Below are 15,424 nucleotides of genomic sequence, written 5' to 3'. Positions count from 1 at the left end.
AGGATTGGGGTCAGGAAGATTTTTTTTTTAAAGATATAGCTTTTGTTCAGCAAGGATGCATTAAATTGGTTCAAAATGGGTTCAGATGAATCACGGTTTCCACAAAAATATGTTTTCAACACTGATAATCAGGGCTAAATCGAATCAAAGCATGCAATCTGTGATTGCGTGCAGTTGCTGATGATTGCAAAAGTGTGCAGTCGCTTTCTTATGCGCGCTGTTTTACCAGTTTCACTTTCGCTTTCAAAATCTATTACATTTAGCAAGGATGGGAGAGGATGCCCTCGAATGCCCCCCACTTTGGCAAGACCTGTCCTGCTTGACGTGGATGCGAAGTAATCCATTTAACGTGTTTACATGGCAGAATTTTCATTGTGGTCAGTTTATAGAAAGGTTTTCTCCCACCCCTCACAATCTGATTACAACTTAATTTTGTTTGAGCATTTTTATTCAGATTGAGGTGTTTATATGGAGCATTTTGATTTGGATTGGACTTTTAAACCAATTACAATGCTCCATGTAAATGCACCTAGTGAGTGCCAATGAATAGAATATAACTGCAGTAGCCTGTTAGTGTCACAGCGTGGTGGTGTGCGGGGAATGAAGAGTATGACGAGGAGGTCCAGCAAATGAACATTTAATAGACAATCCACACAACGAGCAGGAACGGACAGGAAGAGCAGGGAATCCAAAGTAAAACGACACGAACAGACTTTGAAATAACAGGAGTGACCTAAACAGACTAGCATGACATTAACAATAACCGTAAGGCCGTAACCCTCCCATAAGGCGCGACTCGCGCCGTAACAAATACACTGGGGAGGGAGGGTGGGCGCCCTGGAGGCTCGTGCAGGGCAGACACAGGAGGGAGAGGAGGTACGCCTCCAGGGCGGATCAGGGAGCCATGGCGGAGCATACAGTCCCGGGTGCCATGGCGGGTCAGGGAGCTCAGGGAGCCATGGCGGAGCATACAGTCCGTAGTGCCATGGCGGATCAGGGAGTTCAGGAAGCCACGGCGGAGCATACAGTCTGTAGTGCCATGGCGGGTCAGGGAGCTCGGGAAGCCACGGCCGAGCACACAGTCCATGTGGCCAAGGAGGATCAGGGGGTTCGGGAAGCCACGGCCGAGCACACAGTTCAGGCGGCCATGGTGTAGCCCATCCGCCTGTTGAATATTCCAGAGGAATTCCTTAGCCCAGAACATCTTGCTTGTTGGTCGGTTATTCTGTCACAGCGTGGTGGTGTGCGGGGAATGAGCTGTATGACGAGGAGGTCCAGCAAATGAACATTTAATAGACAATCCACACAACGAGCAGGAACGGACAGGAACAGCAGGGAATCCAAAGTACAACGACACAAACAGACTTTGAAATAACAGGAGTGACCTAAACAGACTAGCATGACATTAACAATAACCGACAACCAAACAGTGAAAACAACCAAACTTATATACAAGGACCAATCAGGGGGAGACAGGTGTAATCGATTAAACAGTGACGTGATAATTTGAAACGGAACAGGAAAGACCCAATAGGGGCATACATAAGGAAAAACACACAAAACAGTCCACAGTTAAATCCAGTAAATGTATAAATAGTCAATGGACAAGATAAACTCTGTACCTTACTGTTTTTGTTATATTCGTCAAGTAATCCATGAAAACTTGCATAATGTAATTACTTTCCTTTATTTACAGGTATAGAAAAATATCAGTGAACTATCAATGAAAGACATATAAATAAACTCTTACGAACATTTGTAAAACCAAATTGTAGTTGTGCATAGACTTATGGAAAATGTAGTAAAACAAGACAAAATGGCTGAGGATATGGTAATACGCACCTGTCAGTCAAAAACGGTGGGCGGGGCTACTGAAATATGACGTCATTTTGCGGACTGGCTCCAAAGTGCTTGTTATTTGAGCCTGGTTTGATTTTATGGAGATTTAAAAAAAAAAGACAAGATGTGTTTTTTTATCATTATAAGATATATGTGTACACACAATTCCAACACACATTCCTGTCCAAACACCTTCTAAAAGTGGATTTTGCATAATAGGTGCCCTTTAACTGGCATATTAAAAAGAAAAAAAAAAAAAGACATAAATAATTGTCAGGAAGCTTAAAAAAAGAGGTTTTCTAGGGTGGGGGCACCTACCATAATGCTTACTTGAACATACCACTATTCAACAAATAACAGCGTAAATCATTCGTTTTGAAAGAATCGATTGAATAAATGACTCAGTGGCTTGCTGCCACTTACGGTTAGGCCTAAATTTCATATTTATAAAGTATCATTTTATTTTTCTCTATCATTTCATATTTCTATATTCCAGTTTTTATATTCAAAACATTAATCTCCTAACATTTATTCAATGTGTAGGTGCAGGTTTTGTTGTTATATTTTTGGTATTTATTTAAATTTTTTTTGGTTAATAAGTTATGTGTGGGCGGTAACTTAAAAATTTAGTAGCCAAATTGGTTGGTAAGTGAAAAAGTTAATTTCAAACCTTGCTGATAATAACCAGAAATGTTTTTTTGAGCTGGAAATCAGCATATTAGAATGATTTCTGAAGGATGACACTAAAGACTGGAGTAATGATGCTCAAAATTCAGCTTTGCATCACAGGAATAAATTACATTTTACAATATAATCAAAAAGAAAGCAGTTATTTTAAATTATAATAATGTTTCACAAAACTGCTGTTTTTACTGCGTCTTTGATCAAATAAATGCAGCCTTGGTGAGCAGGGTAGTCTTTTTTTAAAAAATATCTAAACATCTTGCCAACCCCAGACTTTTGAGTAGTCTAATAGTGTTGTGCTGTTATTTGGTGATGAGATCTGACAGTCTATTTTGGTCATTGTCTCACAGACTCAAAGATGTTGATTTGTCAGACTTTAATTCTGTAACACACTCTGTCTGTCAGCATGTGTGATGTGTTCACTAGTTAGTTTCCTGCTGGGTGTGATGTCTCGCCATCAGAGCGCCTGGACGGAGATCAGCACACACACACATGCCATGTTAGCTCGGCTGTCCCACTGTAATTTCCTTTTTTGTTTCGCCGTAATGGAAGCTTTACGCTTCATTAAGTCTGTAAACCTGTCTGTGGAAATGTCTGGATATCTCACTTACTGCCAACAACTGACCTCTCTGTCCGTCTGTCTCTCTCTTTTTCTTTCTCTAGAGGTCATTATCTCCTCGTTCAATCTCCCCTCCTCCATCTCCAGAGGTAAGCTGCATATATAAATCAAGCAAAACATAAGAAGCAAACTTAACAGTAACGCTTTTTAACATCAGATTTGATTTCTAAAAACGTGTAATTCCAGAACAGTCTATCAAAGGATGTCTATCAGAGGGACTGGTCAGAGCCCAAATCATCAGGCAGCTCATCTCCAGCCTCCACACAGCTGAGTAAAAGCATCACTGTCAGCACAAAAATCTCACACCAGCAACAGCACTTTCACAGGCCAGGTTAGGTACTACACCACCTCATAAACACAACCTATCAAACTCTAGTCTAAAACTAAACAAAACAACCTCACTTCTTCTCACAGACAATGGAACCAACATATACAAGAAGCCGCCTATATATAAACAAGGTAAGAAACATCAACACTGCTGTTGTGTTTGTATGAGATTCAGTGTAAATGGTGTAATTCTGAATAGCATGTGTTTGTGTATTTGAATGGATGTAGATGTCTCAGCAGCCGTTCCACACAGTAAACACATCGAGGATTTAATCATCGAGTCCTCAAAATTTCCTGCCGCACAGCCTCCAGACCCCAACCAGCCCTCTAAGATAGAGACGGACTACTGGCCCTGTCCACCCTCACTAGCTGTTATAGGTACTGTAATACACTCTCACACTATCCACATATTAATGCTAACAGCACATGCAAATGTAAACAGTATTAAGGCACAATTTTGCAGTGTGCTAGTACTGACACTGTTGTTCATTGACTTTTCCACTCTTCATCTCACAATCATGTGTTTGTTTCACAGAAAAAGAGCGGAAGAAGAGTGTGTCGTCCAAGATGGCTGAGGGAGAGGAGGCTGAGGAGGATGATAAATATGATGACAGTGATCTGTCTGATGACATGTGGAGACTTCGGCAAATGCAGAAACAAGAGCTCAACAAGGTGTGTATCTGAGAACCTGTCAGGATCTGTGAGATCTGTAAACCTGTCAAACTTTTCCTAATTCTTGTGTTATTATTATTAATTAATGAAATTAATCATTTTAAATCTACAAGACTACATTAAATGAATCAATAGTGACAGTAAAGACAAAAAAATGTAGAAGTATCACATTTACCACTAAAAAGAATATATAAACACAAATGTTTTCAACATTGATTATATTGTTTCTTGATCAGCAAATCAGCATATTAGAATCATTTCTGAAGGGTCATGTGACATTGAAGACTGGAGTAATGATGCTGAAAATTCAGCTTTAAATCCATCACAGGAGTACATTTCTTATTATAATAATTTTTAAATATATTAAAATCAGTTATTTTAAAATATTTGTACTGTATTTTTGATCAAATAAATGTAGGTTTGGTGAGTGTAAGAGGCATCTTTTAAAAGCTTAAAAAATTCTTTGGACCCCAGTAGCTTGAATGGTAGTGTACAGTAGTGGCAGTTTTATGTCCAGCTATCAATAATAAATACTGAACTATTTCTATATTAAAACATTAATTTCACACCACAAACTCATAAAAAGGTCATTAAAAATTTGGACTTCTTTAAAGAAATAGTAACTCGTCAAACCACTTAAAATGTGCATTTTACCTTGTACAAATTTCCATCAACCTTAAACCATAAGAGTCACAATTTTCCATTTTACTCTGTTCTAAAGAGTAGAGCAATTTTTTTGCCTTGTTTATTTGAAATGTAATCGAAGTTCCAGTATTATAAGCATTTTAAGCAATAATTTCTATTTTTTACTTTTTCTAATGCGTACACTTAAATCAGAGTGCCAGTTTTTAAGATTCACAATTCTATTCTATTCTAGAGTGTTGTCATGGAATAAATCTGTTCTATTCTTTTTATTTATTTATTTATTTATTTTATTATTCTTTTTCTTAATAGTAGATCAGTTTTTGCCATGTTTATTTGAAATTGAATCAAATAAGTTCAGAGTAAGTTCCAGTACTGACCTCTATTCTATTCTATTCTATTCTATTAGTAGAGTTATTTTTGTTTTTTGTATTTTTGAGTTATTGTTTATTTACACTTCAATCAGAGTGCCAGTTTTAAGAGTCATAATTTTATTCCTTTCTAAATAGTAATGTAGAGTCCCTGGATTGTCATACTGTAATTCTGTTCTTTTTTTATTCTATTCTATTCTTCTAAATAGTAGATAGTTTTTGCAATGTTTATTTGAAATGTAATTAGAGTAAGTTCCTTTACTGATCTCTATTCTATTCTATTCTATTCTATTCTATTCTGTTCTATTAGTAGAGTAATTTTGACATGTTTATTTACACTTCAGAGTGTCAGTTTTAAGATTCATATAATTTATTATATTCTAAATTGTAATGTAGAGTGCCAGGATTGTCCTACTGTAATTCTATTCTATTGTCCCCTTCTAAATAGTAGATTTCTATCAGTTACAGCATTAAGAGCACTGATCTTTATTCTATTCTATTCTATTCTGTTTTGTTCTATTCTATTCTATTTATGTTTATTTACACTTCAGAGTGCCAGTTTTAAGAGTCATCATTTTTTTCTATTCTAAATAGTAATGTAGAGTGCCAGGATTGTCATACTGTAATTCTATTCTGTTATATTTCTCTAAATAGTAGATCAGTTTTTGCCATGTTTATTTGACATTTAATCAGAGTAAGTTCCAGTACTGATCTCTATTCTGTTCTATTAGTAGAGTAATTTTGGCATGTTTATTTACACTTCAGAGTGTCAGTTTTAAGATTCATGTAATTAATTCTATTCTAAATGGTAATGTAGAGTGCCAGGATTGTCCTATTGTAATTCTGTTCTATTGTTCCCTTCTAAATAGTACATCAGTTTTCCATCAGTTCCAGCATTAAGAGTGCTGATCTCTATTCTATTCTATTCTATTCTATTCTATTCTATTCTATTCTATTCTATTCTATTATTCTGTTCTATTCATGTTTATTTACACTTTAGAGTGCCAGTTTTAAGAGTCATAATTGTATTCTATTCTAAATAGTGATGTAGAGTGCCAGGATTGTCATACTGTAATTCTATTCTGTTCTATTCCTCTAAATAGTAGATCAGTTTTTGCCATGTTTATTTGAAATTTAATCAGAGTAAGTTCCAGTACTGATCTCTATTCTATTCTATTCTATTCTACAGTATATTAGTCATTAAGAGTCATTAGAGCCTGAAACTGTATTTAAATTTTTTAATTAAACTTTTTTTTTTTCCTGTTCTAACTTCATCATCTTATTTTCTTAAGAAACTAAGGCTAAAGGTTTATTGGGTTGGCTCTTATTTGTGGGATCTTTTGTCTCACTCGACCTTCAAGTGAAGGCCACAGCTGGTTTCAAATGTAGGACAAATCTGTAGGGATTCTTGCATTTCCTGTCGAAACAGGGAGCCAAGCTGATCGATTCAGTCCCTCAGCCTGGGTATAATGTTTCAGTGTCCACCTCACCCCTCAAACTCTCTCTTCACCTCTCATTCTCTCTCTTCACAGATTCAATCCAATCTAGGAAAACTGATACTAAAGGAGGAGATTGAGAGTGCGGCCCCTGTCCGAAGGAAAACACGGTCTCTGCCTGACAGGACGCACATGCATATGGGTACATTTCAGTGTTTTTGTGTGTGTGCATGTGCTTGTGTGGTTGTCACTGTGGTTGTGATTTTCAGAAAACTGTCTCATAACAGAACAGAAAGATACACAGAGATAAGCAGCATTACTGACAGCAGCTGTTGTGTGTACTGGACATCTGAGTCAGTCTTTCCACCTGCAGTCAGAGCTTATGCGTGACAGACTAATAATCTGAATCAGATTAGAGTTTATAGGTCTCTAGGGGAAAGGTCAGAGTCTAGAGAACTCAATTTGAACCATTTTGATTATTGCATTATACACTGTACCCTGTTTCACTGAAAATGAATGTGGTTCCAGTTACAAAAGCTGGTTGACCTTGTAGTTACAGCGGCCCCTTCTGGTTGACGAGATGTGCTGCACCCACACATCCCTAATAGAAAACATGCTGGCTTCAGCATCATTACATAGATAAGATGATTATTTGAATGTTATTTGTGCCAGTACATTAACATGTTTCATCTTTTCTCTTCACAGCCTCCAAATCCCCTTCATTTCCTTCCTACACTAAAACTGGCCTGACTAGGGTGAGAAAATGAAATCTGTTTTGATATGTGAGCTTTGGGAGATCCGTCCTTAATTACACTGATTTAATTAGTCTGGTGTTTGTGTTACAGCTCCAGTCTGCAGAGTTCTCATCAAACAGTGATAAAGGGAGTCAAAGTAAGTGTGGGGATTATGACATTTCTATTCTATTCTATTTTAGAATTTTTGTTAAATTAATTTGTTATACTTCAACCAGAGTGTCAATATTAAGAGTTATAATTCTATTCTATTTTACTCTGTTCTAAAGAGTTTTTTTGCCATGTTTATTTGGAATTTAATCAAAGTTCCAGTATTAAGAGCACTGATCTTTATTCTATTCTATTCTATTCTATTCTATTCTATTCTATTCTATTCTATTCTATTTTAACAGTGGGGTAATTTTTGTTGTGTTTATTTATACTTCAAACAGAGCGCCAGTATTAGGTCACTATTCTGTTCAATTCTTTTCTATTCTATTTGTCTTTTATAATTAGTTAAAGGGTAATTTAGAGTTCAAGTATTGTCATGATGCAATTCTATTCTGTTCTATTCTTGTCATTCTATTCTTTTCTAAATAGTAGAAATTTAATCGGTTCCAGTAAGAAGTTCCAGTATTAAAGGCACCAACTGCTATTCTATTCTGTTCTATTTTATTATTAGTTTGACTTTTTTACATTTGTTACACTTCAATCAGAGTGCCAATATTAAAAATTTGAATTTTATTCTATTTTATTCTGTTATAAAGAGTAGAGTGATTTTTGCCATGTTTATTGGGAATTTAATCAAAGTTTCAGTATTAAGAGCAGTGTTCTCTATTCTATGCTATTCTATTCTATTCTATTCTATTCTATTCTAATAATGGAGTAATTTTGTCATGTTTATTTATACTTCATATGCAGCTCCAGTATTGAGTCACTATTCTATTCTATTTGTCTTTTTTTCATTTGTAACACTTCAGAGTGCCAGTTTTAAGAGCCGTAATTCTGTTCTATTCTATTCTAAATGGTAATTTAGAGTTCAGATATTGTTATGATGCAATTCTATTCTGTTCTATTCTTTTCTTATCTAAATAGTAGTTTAAAATAGTTTGCCATGTCCATTTGAAATTTAATCAGAGTAAGTTCCATTATTAAGGGCATTGATCTCTATTCTATTCTATTCTATTCTATTCTATTCTAAATAATTTTTTGTTACATTTGTTACACTTCAGAGTGCCAATATTAAGCATTATATTTCTATTCTGTTTTATTCTGTTATGAAGTGTAGAGCAATTTTTCTTTGCCATGTTTATTTGGAATTTAATCAGTTTCAGTATTAAGAGCACTGATCTCTATTCTATTCTTTTCTTTTCTATTCTATTCTATTCTATTCTATTCATTATTCTATTGCACTGAGTTTTGTTGTAAACTGTTCTTAACTTTTTTAAATGAATATAAATCAAACTGAATTGAATAGGATTCGTCATGTTTGTCATTTGTCATGTTTTTATACCTCCTGCTCATTGTATTATTATTTGTTTTTCTCTCTCTTTTTACAGATTTCCAGGTATGTAATAGTTTACATTACAATAAATGCATTTTCTTAATAGTTGAACAGATGAAATTTATTAACCAAACCAACTTTATTAAAACCCTTTAAATAAGCAATACAATACAATACAATTCAATTCATATGTAGACAATATGCTGTATTAGCCTTTCAGAAATAATAAAAAATTTAGTTAATCAAGCTTTGCAGCCTTCAATCTCAGCAGTTTTCTACAACATTTTACAATCCAATTTTTTTAATAACTGCACAAATTACAGTTGTGATTATGATATGGTCTAACAGTGGTCTTCTCTCTTTAACAGAATGGAGATGCCCAAAGCAGAAGGATAGACAGGGGGAATTCACTCCCTAGTATGCTGGAACAAAAGGTGATGTAACCGTATCATCAGCCAACTATTTAAAATTGTGTTGTTTTGAGCTCTGTTGCAAGGTGACTGTTTGATCCTGGTCAAAGTTCATTAATTTTGTCCTTGCACCATCTATATGTTTGTTTGGCAGATTTACCCATATGAGATGCTCGTTGTGACTCACAGAGGCAGAAACAAACTCCCTCCTGGAGTAGACAGGACAAGACTGGAGGTAAACATTGCTCTTCTCATTATTTCACCTTGTTGCATTGTTCTGCTGAGAAATGCTGACCACATAACCTCTCTCTCCAGAGGCACCTGTCGCCTGAGGAATTCCAGAATGTCTTTGGAATGTCCATAGAGGAATTTGACCAGCTCTCCCTTTGGAAGCGGAACAACCTGAAAAAGAAAGTCTCTCTCTTCTAGTAGTCAAAGAAATACGTTCTTTTACAAACACTGTCACGCGTCTGCACTTCCGCTTGTGAAAACAGTACAGGCGATACAAAAGTTAAGGAAAGATGAGGAATGTAATATGAGGAATGTGATTTTGGAGCCAGCAAAAAAATCAGTTATCCTTATTGTTGGATAAGCCCCATATCTGATTGCAGCTAACAATCATATCCGAGTCTGTGGTGTTGTCTCTTTTTCTAGTTGCAGCTACTATGTCAGGACTTCACTGAGGTTACCAAGACCTCTACTGTGTGTGCTTAGCAAAGCTATAATGATATACACAGATATGAATGCTACGTATACACATGAAGCAGACATGAATCGCACCAGTTATTTGAACAGACCAATTCCCTGCAAAAAAAAAAAAATCAGGACCAACAGGAACCTGTGAGTTTAAGTCACTGCCACACTTTTCAGCCTTTATGTGCTAAGCATGAATTAACAAACCTTTAGAATATGGGTCAATGACATTTGTTGTCCAGATTTATTTATTTGTGTAAAATATTATTTAAAAATGCAATTTTTACATACTAGGGCTGGGTAACAAAATATAGATTCCTCGATTTTAATCGATTCTCGTTTTTAGGAAACCATATCTATTCTTAAACTGAAGTGCATTGAAACATGAAGCGTTATTCTATGTGTTGACGGAATTTCAACTGAAGCGGGAAGCGTGCCATTCACCGTACAGAAAATACTAATTTTGTGAACGAGTGACCGATTTTAGCTGCAGCAGTGTCTATTTATAGTGTAGGGGGCGGGACGCTTCGGATTCTAGAGAGCATTTGGTTGGACAGAAAGTTTGATGAGAAGTGGAAGTGCAGGGTGATGTCATCAAAATTGTTGATCATATTGGCGGAGGTCAAGAGACTGTAAGTTTTGAATGCTTATATCTTCAAAATGCTAATTTTGTCATTGTTTTGAAGCACTGTAGCTTATAGATAAACTTCAAGCTAACATTTTCAGACTAAAAGCCAAAAAAAAATCAATTTTGATTTCATGGGGGCTTTAAATCACAAGAATCGATTAGTCTGGCCTGTTTTCAGTAATGAATGGAGTATTGTAGAACTCTTTCCATCCAATAGATTGCAATAAGCTTGGTGCTTTGTTCATTTTTTGATATGAAACATGGTTTCAGATTTCAAATTCTGTCCATAACAGTATTCAAACAATAAATGCTGTTTTGGCGCTGTTTAATGTGGAGTGACAGATCGCTGTAGTGCCTCATTGAAATGTCTTAAAGGGACTTTGGAAAACATATTCGGTGAGCATAAACTCATTAGTCAGCTAAAAAATGAACTCCAGAGAGGAGAATTCGATAAATATATGCAACATATAACATAATCAAGATAATTTTTACTGTTCGTCAATGTTTAATTTGTGTTTGAATTAATCCGCCATGTTTTTATGATTTAGCCAGTATTTAAATGTTGATATTTCAAAAAAACGAATTGTAGAAATATAATTAGGCTATGTAATAGTAACTTCATTTAGCAGTTGTATACAAATCAGTTACATTTAAGCTTCATTATTATAGTAATGTAGTATATTTTATAGCATTAGTTAAGATATTTTTTTCCCCCCCAAGAAAATTGGGCATGTACTACTATACCTGATTTATATCCAGAATAAATTAATAATATATCAAATTGAATCAAATCGCAAGCTTGTGAATCAGAGATAAATCATATCGTGAAATCTGTGTCAAAACCCAGCTCTAATACATACAAAGACTTAAATACACCTCTTCTAAAATGAGCATGAAATTATATTTTTGAATTAAAATGCAGAATTAAATTCCTAAAAAATGTCAGTGACACAACTGTTCTGATGTAAAGAAGAAAACAGATTTTTTTTTGTACGACAGCAAGGTTAGTAAAATGCCATGTGGTGCGACTGTAAAATCTTCATTATAATTCTGAATGATAATTCATGAAATGTCTTTTATTAATTAATGATATTTGGATATTTCTAACAAATATACATAAAAATATAAAGCATCAACATTTTTAAAAGCCATATGAAACCAGCATACATCAATACAAAGAATACAAATTGGCATGTGCTTTAAACTAGTTTTTTTTTAAAATTATTATTCTTTATGGTGGACAGTCTTATTTGTCATTGACCCATATTTGTAAAAGCAGCTCAGTATTTGAATTAAGCAAATCAGCTAATGCTGATAGTTTAGAATCAAGTACAGTTTATACTAGAGACTCAAGACGCACATGTTGCACACCCTCATTCCTTACACCCTAACACCAATATTAGCCACGCAAATACCAGCGGTACAATATACAGGTACAGCAACAATTCCCACGGCAGCAGCTGATGATTCCAAGCGCGAGATTGCTGTTCCAAAGAAAGCTACTGTACATTAGTGAGAGTTTACTGAATATTGGATATGAGAAGTATGAATCCTGCATGGCAAATGTATCCTGCTTTTCTTCAGTGATGATGGATTGTGAATCGTGGGTGTGATCAATACGTCTCCTCTTCCGCAGGATGTATTGATTGAACAGTGTCACTCGCTCCCTCTATCCTATCGTCTTTTTCTCTCCCTCCTTCCTATTTTGCTGCTATTGCCTTTTAAAGCACCTTTACTGTTTTGGTTCTATCCTCTTTTGTTCTTGACGGGTGGAAATGTTTTTTATAGTGTTCCTGTTTTATAGGATAAGGATAGGTTAGGATATAAAGGGATTTTAGATGTATGCACCTGATGGTTGCTGTTAGCCTGATGGATTGATTTTGCAACCCTGGTTTTTGCTTTCTGTGGATTTACAAATACAGGGTTGAGCAGAATTCAGAGTTTAACTGGCTCTTTTTCAATTCATTAATGAATTTTTGTTAATTGCTTTGGTCACGACCCACAGGATATTGAATTGGAAAGACAGGAGGATGAATATACTGAACGGCAAAAAAAAAAAGACATTCACACAGTGGTGATGTTTCAAAGGTCCACATTTTGCAACAAATTTTGTTAATTAACTATATTAATTATAATTAATATTATTTAAAAAATAATTACAATTATACATTATATATTAAATAAATAAATGAATAATTAAATCAATATTGTTATGAAATTATGATATAGAATGTAAAACTGGTATTTCATTTAAATTCCCTGTTTTAAAATTCTTTTTGGAATGGCACACAACCCTAAAGTTTATATATTCTACTCAATATTAAATATTAATTTCTTTGCTTTTATTGCTCCAGTGACCAAATGAAGTGTTTGGATGAAGTGCATGCTTTGTATCCAGGGTTTGTACCTAACAAAATCGAACAGAAATGTCATAAGAACAAAACAATCACTAAAAAGCAACATATATATCAACTTGAGAATGTACAGTAGAAGTACAGAAATAGACATTCCACGTTCATTTTTGTAGAAGCACTGCTCAAAAGGATATATGTGGAGAGAAATGCATATTAACACAATCTGACACCTGATTCACACTTGTGCCGTTTAAAATGTTTTCTTGTGTGACTGAAGGGGCACAAATTCATCACAATACTCAATAATCATGAAATTATGCTACTTATCAATCTTTTTTTTTTTTCTGTGGCAGCTTAAAGTTGTGTTTTTATGGTCTGAAAATATTTGTGGCTTCAGAAGTCAGGACTTCTTTATGAAATAAATTTTTTTGCTAGGAAATATTTTGCAGTACGGCACTCATTACATCCTAAAGCACTTGATTCACTCTTACACACCTAAAGGGATGAATGTTTTCACAAAATATGCTCTTTTAACCCACATGTACATGCATCTGATAAAAAATGTTCCAAATATTAACATTTATTCATTTTTCTCTACTTAATGAATAGTGCTTTTCTTCGTTTTTTTTTTTTTTTGTGAACGTGTGATGAATGGGGAAAAAATAAAATGGATTTATTAAAGTGAGTGTATTGTTATGATTTTATCATAAATAGGAGTGGTATTGTTGTTTCATTACTTTGATTTGTTAGTGGTTCACTAATGATTTTAAAAGATAATTTGAATGAATATTCAGTTCAATAAAGTTTATGATTTTAACAGCGTTTTGTGTCTGCTTTTTTCTGATTTCACATCCTAGAAAGGATCCCAGAAAAAATATATTTAAATAAACCAAATAATTAAATTAAATAAAGACAAAATAAATTTGAAATATATGCTAAATATACCTTGCAAACTTGAAGCTAAATGAAGTATATTTTTAAAATAAAAAATATATTTATTTTTAATCTTCACATACCAAAATATATTTCAGGTGCAAGAAAATATATTTCAGTAGTCTATATTTAGACTAAATACAATTGTGAATGGCCTACTAGAAATCAAAAGTAAATTTATAATCATTTAATGTTTAATATTTTTAGATATTGCAGTTTTTGTATCATTTTAAATTCTGTTCCTTGTTGAAAGTTTTTTCAAATGTGTTTTGTGTTTACACTAATGCTGTCAAATCGATTTATCAAATTAATCATAATCATAATATATGAGTGTGTGCTGTGTTTATTTATATGTATATATTTAAGAACTATTTACACACACACACACACATACACACATGTTGTGTTTCCATGTTTTATGGGGACATTCCATAGGTGTAATGGTTTTTATACTGTACAAATCGTATTTTCTATCGCCCTACACCTAAACCTAGCCCTCACAGGAGACTGTGCACACTTACTTTCTCAAAAAAACTCATTCTGCATGATTTATAAGCCTGTTTCCTCATGGGGACCTCACAAATGTCCTATCCTTGTGGGGACATTTGGTCCCCATAACGTGATAAATACCAGGTACACATGCACACACACACACACACACACACACACGTTTGTTTTTGTGAATTGTGGGGACTTTCCATAGACTTCTATAGTTTTTATACTGACAAAACGATATTGTCTATCCCCTAACCCAACCCTAACCCTAAACCTAGCCCTCACAGAAAAATATTTGCATCATTACACTTTTAGATAAACATCATTTACTATTTTTAATAATTTTTTAACATTGTGGGGACCGCCCAAAAATTTCAGGTTTTACTATCCTTGTGGGGACATTTGGTCCCCACAATGTAGAAAAACAAGTACACAAACTTTTATTTTGGATGTGATTAATCACGGTTAATCGATTTGACAGCACTAGTACACATTATAGACAACAAATTAAGTTTTTTTTTTTTTTTTTTAAATGTGACGTGAATGCATTTCCTTGACTTAAATATACAGAGATATAAAAAAAAAATATTTTCAAATGCACTAAAAATATATATATTTATACATTTAAAAAGATCAAAAATGTACAAAAAATGGCCAAAACATATATTGGTAGAAAATTGTAAAACATATTTTCACAAATATTTTTGGGCCATTTTTTTTTTTATTATGATTATTTTTTATTTTTATTTATTTATTTATTTATTTTATTTAAATATATTTTAAATGTATCAATATATTTTCAAAAATATACTGGTAAAAATGTATTAACAATTACATTTTTTGGACATTTTTTGTATGTTTTCAAATGCATATATGTACATGTTTGCCATACAGGTAGTTAGGTTTAGTCACTTTTGACAGTCATCTCAACATAAAAAAAAATGATAAAAAAAAATAGCCCTACGACTATTTTTTGATCAGTTTAGAATGAATGATGTAATTATTTAATCTTTTATTAGCCCCTAAAATAACACAGACGCAAAAGCAAAAACGTTTGCATCCCCCTTACGAAAATTAACCATGGTT

General features: G+C 33.9%; 1 protein-coding gene across 2 annotated transcripts in view; it reads left to right on the top strand.

Annotated features, from left to right (window-relative positions):
* LOC127169348 (dematin-like) overlaps positions 1-13,595 on the top strand; it is a 37,992-nt gene extending 24,397 nt beyond the window's left edge. Inside the window, exons 6-17 of one of the 2 annotated variants that reach the window (XM_051116648.1) lie at positions 3,187-3,231; positions 3,329-3,473; positions 3,557-3,601; positions 3,698-3,847; positions 4,005-4,141; positions 6,687-6,804; positions 7,296-7,345; positions 7,436-7,485; positions 8,302-8,308; positions 9,194-9,259; positions 9,390-9,470; positions 9,551-13,595. In XM_051116648.1, coding sequence (XP_050972605.1) covers positions 3,187-3,231; positions 3,329-3,473; positions 3,557-3,601; positions 3,698-3,847; positions 4,005-4,141; positions 6,687-6,804; positions 7,296-7,345; positions 7,436-7,485; positions 8,302-8,308; positions 9,194-9,259; positions 9,390-9,470; positions 9,551-9,664 — 1,008 coding nt within the window. In that variant the 3' untranslated portion in view covers positions 9,665-13,595. Of the gene's footprint in view, positions 1-3,186; positions 3,232-3,328; positions 3,474-3,556; positions 3,602-3,697; positions 3,848-4,004; positions 4,142-6,686; positions 6,805-7,295; positions 7,346-7,435; positions 7,658-8,301; positions 8,309-9,193; positions 9,260-9,389; positions 9,471-9,550 lie in introns of those variants that run through there. The other variant, XM_051116647.1, reaches the window with a different exon arrangement.
* The last annotated feature ends 1,829 nt before the right edge of the window (positions 13,596-15,424 follow it).

This window comes from Labeo rohita, chromosome 8 (assembly GCF_022985175.1).
Source record: "Labeo rohita strain BAU-BD-2019 chromosome 8, IGBB_LRoh.1.0, whole genome shotgun sequence".
Taxonomy (NCBI): Eukaryota; Metazoa; Chordata; class Actinopteri; order Cypriniformes; family Cyprinidae; genus Labeo; species Labeo rohita.
The sequence above is the reverse complement of the archived record's forward strand: the minus strand, read 5'-3'. Positions and strand labels throughout refer to the sequence as shown.